General features: G+C 45.7%; 1 protein-coding gene across 3 annotated transcripts in view; it reads right to left on the bottom strand.

The window, feature by feature from the left end:
* LOC106579491 (runt-related transcription factor 3) overlaps positions 1–10,000 on the bottom strand; it is a 98,752-nt gene that overhangs the window by 19,845 nt on the left and 68,907 nt on the right. For all 3 annotated transcript variants that reach the window (XM_014159712.2, XM_014159475.2, XM_014159558.2), the window contains exon 6: positions 7,675–7,839. In XM_014159712.2, the coding sequence (XP_014015187.1) occupies positions 7,675–7,839 (165 nt within the window). The remainder of the gene's footprint in view (positions 1–7,674; positions 7,840–10,000) is intronic.

Consider the following 10,000-nt stretch of genomic DNA (forward strand, 5'->3'; position numbering starts at 1 on the left):
CTTGACTAGATGGCGGAAAGTTATGCTAGTGTCTGATATTCATCCAGTTGGGAACACAGGTGTTGGAACAAATAGCATGTTAAATGATACCACCTCAAAAGGCAAAATACTTTGTATTCAACGATTAAATTGCCACTGTCTTTTTTTCTTCAAAAAACACATTTAAGTTAAAAGAACAGCTTTGGTCTGGGGAGCTTGTTAAAGCAGCCTGAGGCTGGTTAAGTTTGCCTCCTTTAGAAAAGAGAATGAGGAAAACTGGAATCTCTAGGATTATTTTTGCAGCGTCTCCCTGAAATCTAATATTCTTTCCATTTAATCTTAACATCTTCAACATCTTTGCCTCTTTGTCTGCATGGTTTGACTGGTAAAAACTTTAGACAATATACACAGGGTGCTTTAAGGAGGTGGACAGCATTCTCTGAATATCATTAGAACACACACATACACACACACACACACACACACACACACACACACACACACACACACACACACACACACACACACACACACACACACACACACACACACACACACACACACACACACACACACACACACACACACACACATTTAGAAAACCAGAATAAAATGGTATGGTACCCGATTGTCTGAGTGTGGGATTTGCTTGACTGCTCTGGCAGAGCCACACACACACAGCTCTCCACATGCCCTCCCGTAGGATCATTCTTCACATCTAGCAGGCTCACCTGTGGCCACGGCTGAACAAAAACAAGTGGTGAGCCGAACGCTGGAATCCTGTCACTGCATGTGCTGTAATGAGCTCTTAATGATCCTGTCTGTCTGGAGTGCTAGCAGAGCTTGCAACATTGGCACATAACTTGGTGTGTGTGTGTGTGTGTGTGTGTGTGTGTGTGTGTGTGTGTGTGTGTGTGTGTGTGTGTGTGTGTGTGTGTGTGTGTGTGTGTGTGTGTGTGTGTGTGTGTGTGTGTGTGTGTGTGTGTGTGTGTGTGTATTCTGTCTGAGGAACCAGGGCAGCGTTTAGCAGACGTCTCAAAAGTGTTATGTTGACAACAAAACTCAGACACTATTTCATGGCTCAGAAAACTATATGAAGCAATGGGCTTTAGTAGGATATTACATTGTATCTTTTCCTGTTGTTGTCAGCTGTAAACTCTGGGTTTCTGTGTAGATAATAGAAAACATATTTAGCAATCAGAAGATGAGAATCCATTTCATTCTAAAGTGTTGACGGCTCATCTATTACCCAGTGATTCTCAAACAATCAGATCCAGGACTAAATGTATCTGCAAGATACAACTCTTTCTGCGATGGCTGCCAAAAGCAGAGGTGTGTGTCATGTTAATATGTAAATACATCCCTGTATTACCATTTTAGTTTGAGCTAGGTTTGTATTAGTGTGTTGTCTAAGCATGGCTACTATAAATTCTGTACATGGCCATGGCCAGTGATCTGTGTTATAGTGTACAATACATTGGCGGCAGGTAGCCTAGTGGCTAGTAATCAAAAGGTCGCTGGTTTGAATCCCCGAGCCGACTAAGTGAAAAATATGCCGATGTGCCCATGAGCAAGGCACTTTACACTAATTACTCCTGTAAGTCGCTCTGGATAAGAGCGTCTGCTAAATGAACAAAAAGTGTAAATGTAAGGTACATATAAGCCAAGGTAGACAAGGAGAGGGAAAACATCTCTCCACTGTTATTTGATTATTTTAGCATTAGCCCTGAGCTACACAGTCATGCTGGTAATACCACAGATTAAGGTGTGTGTGATTGTACAGTCCTCCCCTCCTTGTGTCTACACACACACGAACGCATGCACGCACACACACACGAACACACACACACTTCAGAGAGGGCCTCTAGCCCCTGGCGGGTGTTGTGTGGAATCAGTTTGGAGCTCTATGCATCTCATCCCTGGCAGCTCTGAGCTGCATGAATGTGGTGTGTCTGTGCTGAAGGAGTGTGTGCACCCAGTGTGTGTGTTGTATTGGTGCAGGCCTTTGAGATCTGACATGCCTATAAAGATCTGCACTGATCCTCCTGCAGCTAGGCAGACGAGTGTAGAGCACAGAGCCTTTCTTCACTTGCCATCTCACTACTGTCTGCACACCTGTCCTGCTAGATAGGAAGAATTTGGAGATATTTAGCAAGCCCTTATGGATACTGTGCCGTGAAAAAGTATTTGCCCCCTTTATAATTTTCTCTACTTCTGCATATTTTTTTTACACAAAATGTTATCAGATCTTCAACCAAAACCTAATATTAGATAAAGGGAACCTGAGTGAACAGAAAACACAACAATTACAAACTTATTTCATTAAATAAATTAGATAAATAGAATTTTCTTTTGTTATTTGTAAACTCATGTTCCCTTTATCTAATACAGTGGTGTAAAAATACTTTAAAGTACTAATTAAGTAATTTCTTTTGTATTTGTACTTAACTTTACTATTTATATTTTTTGACAACTTTTACTTCACTATATTCCTAACGAAAATAATGTACTTTTTACTCCATACATTTTTCCTGACACCCAAAAGTACTCATTACATTTTGAATGCTTAGCAGGACAGGAAAATGGTCCAATGAACATCCCTACTGCCTCTGATCTGGAGGACTCACTAAACACAATTTTTTGTTGTTGCTTGTTTTACTAGGCAAGTCAGTTAAGAACAAATCCTTATATTCAATGACGGCCTAGGAACAGTGGGTTAACTGCCTTGTTCAGGGGCAGAACAACAGATTTTTACCTTGTCAGCTCAGGGATTTGATTTTGGTTACAAGCCCAACGCTCTAACCACTAGGCTACCTGCCTAGTGAGTGTTGGTGTGTGCCCCTGGAATTGTGCCCTCTGGTTTGCTTTATATAAGGAATTTGAAAGGATTTTTACTATTACTTTTGATACTTCAGTATATTTGAGAAATTACATTTACCCCTTTTTTTGTGATATCCAATTGGTAGTTTCAGTCTTGTCCCATCGCTGCAACTCCCGTACGGACTCGGGAGTTGGCGAAGGTCGAGAGAAACGTAGGTCGAGAGCTATGCGTCCTCTGAAACAAGACCCTGCCAAGCCGCACTGCTTCTTGACACACTGCTCACTTAACCTGGAAGCCAACCGCACCAATGCGTTGGAGGAAACACCGTACAACTGGCGACACAAGTCAGCATGTGTCACGTCCTGACCAGTATAAGGGGTTATTGGTTATTGTAGTTTGGTCAGGACGTGGCAGGGGGTATTTGTTTTATGTGGTTCGGGTTTTATTGGGATATGTATTTATGTAAGAGGGGTGTTTGTTTTATGTGTTCCGGGGTTTTTGGGTAATGTTCTTGTTTTGTATTTCTATGGTTTTCTATGTTGTGTATTTCTTTGTTGGCCTGGTATGGCTCTCAATCAGGAACAGCTGTACATCGTTGTTTCTGATTGGGAGTCATACTTAGGTAGCCCTTTTTTCACCTGTGGTTTGTGGGAAGTTGTTGTTGCACTGCTGTATTAGCCTGCAATACTGTTTGTTCGTACGTTTTCTTGTTTTGTTATTTAAGTGTTCTAAATAAAAGATAAAATGAGCACTCAACCCGCTGCGCCTTGGTCCAGTATATACGACGACCATTACAGCGTGCATCCGGCCTGCCACACTAGAGAGCAATGGGACAAGGATTTTTGATACTTAAGTATATTAAAAACCAAATACTTTTACTTGAGTCATTTTCTATTAAGGTATCTTTACTTTTACTCAAGTATGACAATTGGGTACTTTTTTCCACCACTGATCTAATATTAGGTTTTGATTGAAGATCTGATATCATTCAGTATAAAAAATATGCAAAAATAGAGAAAATCAGAAAGGGGGCTAATACTTTTTAACGGCACTGTAAGTCCCTCTGGATAAGCTTACCTGCCAGGCAGACAACATGCATTAAAGTGCAGAACACAAACTTTAAACCATCAAGAAATGTGTAACAGTAGTACTGTCTTTAGTTGTATAGATGCTAACTACTCATGGTCCTACTGGTCCATGGCACTGGCAGATGATGTTCCTTGGAGAAGAGCAGGGTGCTGCTGATTAGCAGAGTTGTTTAAGCTCAGCTACACTACATGACCAAAAGTATGTTGACACCTGTTTGTCGAACATCTCATTCCAAAATCATGGGCATTAATATGGAGTTAGTCCCCACTTTGCTGCTATAACAGCCTCCACTCTTCTGGGAAGGCTTTCCACTAGATGTTGGAACATTGCTGCGGGGACTTGTTTCCATTCAGCCACAAGGGCATTAGTGAGGTCGGCACTGATGTTGGGTGATTAGGCCTGGCTCGCAGTCGGCATTCCAATTTATCCCAAAGGTGTTCAATGGGGTTGAGGTCAGAGCTCTGTGCAAGCCAGTCAAGTTCTTCCATACCGATCTCGACAAACCATTTCTGTATGGACCTAGCTTTTTGCACTGGGGGCATTGTCATGCTGAAACAGGAAAGGGCCTTCCCCAAACTGTTGCCACAAAGTTGGAAGCACAGAATCATCTAGAATGTCATTGTATGCTGTAGCATTAAGATTTCCCTTCACTGGAACTAAGAGGCCTAGCCCAAACCACTAAAAATAACCCCAGACCATTATTCCTCCTCCACCAAACTTTAAAGTTGGCACTATCTATTGGGGCAGGTAGCATCCGCCAAACCCAGATTCGTCCATCAGACTGCCAGATGGTGAAGCGTGATTCATCACTCCAGAGAACGTGTTTCCACTGCTCCAGAGTCCAATGGCAGCGATTTTTACACCACTCCAGCCAACACCATGGAAATCCAATTCATGAAGCTCCCGGCGAACAGTTATTGTGCCGACGTTGCTTCCAGAGGCAGTTTGGAACTTAGTAGTGAGTGTTGCAACCGATGACAGACGATTTTTACGCGCTATGCACTTCAGCACTCAACGGTCCCGTTCTGTGTGCTTGTGTGGCTTCACTTCATGGCTGAGCCGTTGTTGCTCCTAGACGTTTCAGAACTTACAGTTGACCGGGGCAGCTCTAGCAGGGCAGAAATTTGATGAACTGATTTGTTGGAAAAGTGGCATCCTATGACTGTGCCACATTGAAAGTCACTGAGCTCTTCAGTAAGGCCATTCTACTGCCAATGTGCGTCTATGGAGATGCAGAATCCAGTCATTTGAAGGGGTGTCCAAATACATTTGTATATATAGTGTATCTAGGTTACAGTGGTGAGTCAGGAGTACAAGGCTAAACCCCATGTACCGAGAGATACACTTCCACCCACAGAGAGCAAAACACTCCTAAACACCTTTACAACACACTGATATAGGCTCATTAACTGGGAAGGAGCCTCACTCTGTCTGTCAGCCTTAACCCTCTGCATGAGAACTAGGGAGTGGGTGAGAGAGGACAGTGTGTGTCTGTCTGTCTGTCTGTCTGTGTGTGTGTCTGTGTGCATATGTGTGTGTATATTAGTGTTTTGTCTGCACACTTCCAGACATGCCATCATGTTCAGAAGCTCTGACATATGTCTGTGAGCGAACCTCCACCCACGTACCCCCTTTCCCATTAGACACACACACACACACACACACACACACACACACACACACACACACACACACACACACACACACACACACACACACACACACACACACACACACACACACACACACACACACACACACACATTCCCCTCCTCCCCACTGTCTCAACTGCAGATCTGCCCTGTTAGGCCAGTCAGTCAGAGACTGACGTGATTGCAGAGGTACCAGGTGGCTGTGAGATTCCTGAGGCTGTAGTGTGACGTGGTGAACCAGCCTCAGTGCTCCAGTCAGGCTGTTTGGCAGGGATCAGGGTTCAACCTGACCCCAGACTGGACCCTGCGTCCTGCTCTCTGCGGCCCCGGGCCACACCGACGCAGGGCATCCGGGGACAGAGCTGGCGTGAGTGAGCGGCCCCTGCCAGTAAATGTACTGGACCCTCCCCCAGGTCTGGGCTCTCATATCAGCAGGGAGGGTTGCACTCAACATGGGGCCTCAGCCTGCCACATAAAACTAACTCAACCTGGGGCCTTAGCCTGCCACATAAAACTAACTCAACCTGGGGCCTCAACCTGCCACATAAAATTAACTCAACCTTGGGCCTCAGCCTGCCACATAAAACGAACTCAACCTTGGGCCTCAGCCTGCCACATAAAACTAACTCAATCTGGGGCCTCAGCCTGCCACATAAAACTAACTCAACATGGGGCCTCAGCCTGCCACATACATACTAACTCAACATGGGGCCTCAGCCTGCCACATAAAACTAACTCAACCTTGGGCCTCAGCCTGCCACATAAAACTAACTCAACATGGGGCCTCAGCCTGCCACATACATACTAACTCAACCTGGGGCCTCAGCCTGCCACATAAAACTAACTCAACATGGGGCCTCAGCCTGCCACATAAAACTAACTCAACCTGGGGCCTCAGCCTGCCACATAAAACTAACTCAACCTTGGGCCTCAGCCTGCCACATAAAACGAACTCAACCTGGGGCCTCAGCCTGCCACATAAAACTAACTCAACCTTGGGCCTCAGCCTGCCACATAAAACTAACTCAACCTTGGGCCTCAGCCTGCCACATAAAACTAACTCAACCTTGGGCCTCAGCCTGCCACATAAAACGAACTCAACCTGGGGCCTTAGCCTGCCACATAAAACTAACTCAACATGGGGCCTCAGCCTGCCACATAAAACTAACTCAACATGGGGCCTCAGCCTGCCACATAAAACTAACTCAATCTGGGGCCTCAGCCTGCCACATAAAACTAACTCAACATGGGGCCTCAGCCTGCCACATAAAACTAACTCAACATGGGGCCTCAGCCTGCCACATAAAACTAACTCAACCTGGGGCCTCAGCCTGCCACATAAAACTAACTCAACATGGGGCCTTAGCCTGCCACATAAAACTAACTAAATCTGGGGCCTCAGCCTGCCACATAAAACTAACTCAATCTGGGGCCTCAGCCTGCCACATAAAACTAACTAAACATGGGGCCTCAGCCTGCCACATACAGACTAACTCAATCTGGGGCCTCAGCCTGCCACATAAAACTAACTCAACCTGGGGCCTCAGCCTGCCACATACAGACTAACTCAACCTGGGGCCTCAGCCTGCCACATACATACTAACTCAACCTGGGGCCTCAGCCTGCCACATACATACTAACTCAACCTGGGGCCTCAGCCTGCCACATACAGACTAACTCAACCTGGGGCCTCAGCCTGCCACATACAACTAACTCAACCTGGGGCCTCAGCCTGCTGCATATAGACTTACTCAACCTGGGGCCTCAGCCTGCCACATACAGACTAACTCAACCTGGGGCCTCAGCCTGCTGCATACAGACTAACTCAACCTGGGGCCTCAGCCTGCCACATACAGATTAACTCAACCTGGGGCCTCAGCCTGCTGCATACAGATTAACTCAACCTGGGGCCTCAGCCTGCTGCATATAGACTTACTCAGACCATAGAGATAAAGTTAGAGCAACACTGTCAGTTCATTATGTGTCACAGTTAGGGAGAGGCATTTGTAGAGCAAACCTCTATACAGTACTGTAGCAGAACGTGGAGTGTTTGTGATGAGTGAGCAGCTCTGAATTGGGACAGACAGAGTGAAGTCAGTGTGATAGGGGTTCCTGTGTGGTCAGTGGTCCTACCTTGTATCTGGGACTGGGTGGAGGGCCCCAGGTGGCTCTGGTGCATGGGCCGGGGCTGGGGGTTACCAGGCCCCATCCTCAGGCTGGCCCGCTGGTAGCGCTCAATCTCTGTCAGCCTATCAGAGAACTGCATCTTCTGGGGATCCTCCAGCTTCACCCTGTGCCCTGAGGGAGGAAGAGAGAAGGAAAGAGGGAGAGAAAAAGAGAGAGAGAGGAGACCCAAGTTACCACCTACACTGCCGGGAAATCATGGCACTTTATTAATTTTCCACAGTGGTAGTAAATAGTCAAAAATAGAAAAAAACAATAGTACATCCAAATGTTATGTCTGCTGTAATATCTGAGTTTTTCTTTCCTCAGATCTCTCCATGGCACCAACAGTTTACTTGGCCTTGTGAGTCTGTTTTGAAGTGGGAGGGTATATATTGGCGATTGGGGATAGTACAGTGACATAATTATATTATATGAATAAAGCCCTCTGTTCTCCACCAACTAATCTATTTCAATCGGATTATAGAAAAGAATAGTAGCCAAGTTTACTTAGAAATAAAAACATATGAATAGAATGTTGACAGGCAGTGGTGTTGTGGTTGGGCTAAACCTGCACCTGCCTTTGTGTTATAATCAGATACATGGAATACCACTAATACTCTAGTGTATAACAATAGTACTAGCTTAATAATACAATAATAGCATGATAATGATAGTATGAAATAGGTTATAATTACAGCAACAGAAAATACTGCAAATCTATCCCCTTATCCCCTAACGTGTCGACTCAACAGTACAACCCCAGTACAACCCCAGTATAACCCCAGTATAACCCAATACAACCCCAGTACAACCCCAGTACAACCCCAGTACAACCCCAGTATAACCCAATACAACCCCAGTATAACCCCAGTACAACCCCAGTACAACCCCAGTACAACCCCAGTACAACCCCAGTACAACCCCAGTATAACCCAATACAACCCCAGTACAACCCCAGTATAACCCCAGTATAACCCCAGTATAACCCAATACAACCCCAGCACAACCCCAGCACAGCCCCAGTACAACCCCAGTACAACCCCAGTATAACCCCAGTATAACCCAATACAACCCCAGCACAACCCCAGTATAACCCCAGTATAACCCAATACAACCCCAGCACAACCCCAGCACAGCCCCAGCACAACCCCAGTACAACCCCAGTATAACCCTAGTATAACTCAATACAACCCCAAAACATCCCCAGTATAACCCCAGTACAACCCCAGTATAACTTCAGTACAACCCCAGTATAACCCCAGTACAACCTCAGTATAACCCCAGTATAACCCAATACAACCCCAGCACAACCCCAGCACAGCCCCAGTACAACCCCAGTACAACCCCAGTATAACCCCAGTACAACCCCAGTATATCCCCAGTATATCCCCAGTATAACCCCAGTATAACCCCGGTACAACCCCAGTATAACCCCAGTACAACCCCAGTATAACCCCAGTACAACCCCAGTACAACCCCAGTATATCCCCAGTATAACCCCAGTATAACCACAGTATAACCCCAATATAACCCCAGTATAACCCCAATACAACCCCAGTATAACCCCAGTACAACCCCAGTACAACCCCAGTACAACCCCAGTACAACCCCAGTATAACCCCAGTATAACCCCAATACAACCCCAGTATAACCCCAGTACAACCCCAGTATAACTTCAGTACAACCCCAGTATAACCCCAGTACAACCCCAGTATAACCCCAGTATAAACCAAGTACAACCCCAGTATAAACCAAGTACAACCCCAGTACAACCCCAGTATAACCCCATTTCAACCCCAGTATAACCCCAATATAACCCCAGTATAACCCCAGTACAACCTCAGTATAACCCCAGTACAACCCCAGTACAACCCCAGTACAACCCCAGTATAACCCCATTTCAACCCCAGTATAACCCCAATATAACCCCAGTATAACCCCAGTACAACCCCAGTATAACCCCAGTATAAACCAAGTACAACCCCAGTACAACCCCAGTATAACCCCATTTCAACCCCAGTATAACCCCAATATAACCCCAGTATAACCCCAGTATAACCCCAGTACAACCTCAGTATAACCCCAGTACAACCCCAGTACAACCCCAGCACAGCCCCAGTATAAACCAAGTACAACCCCAGTACAACCTCAGTATAACCCCAGTACAACCCCAGTATAACCCCAGTATAAACCAAGTACAACCCCAGTACAACCCCAGTATAAACCCAGTATAACCCCATTTTAACCCCAGTATAACCCCAATATAACCCCAGTATCTCCCCAGGTTAACCCC

Source organism: Salmo salar, chromosome ssa01, assembly GCF_905237065.1.
Source record: "Salmo salar chromosome ssa01, Ssal_v3.1, whole genome shotgun sequence".
NCBI lineage: Eukaryota > Metazoa > Chordata > Actinopteri > Salmoniformes > Salmonidae > Salmo > Salmo salar.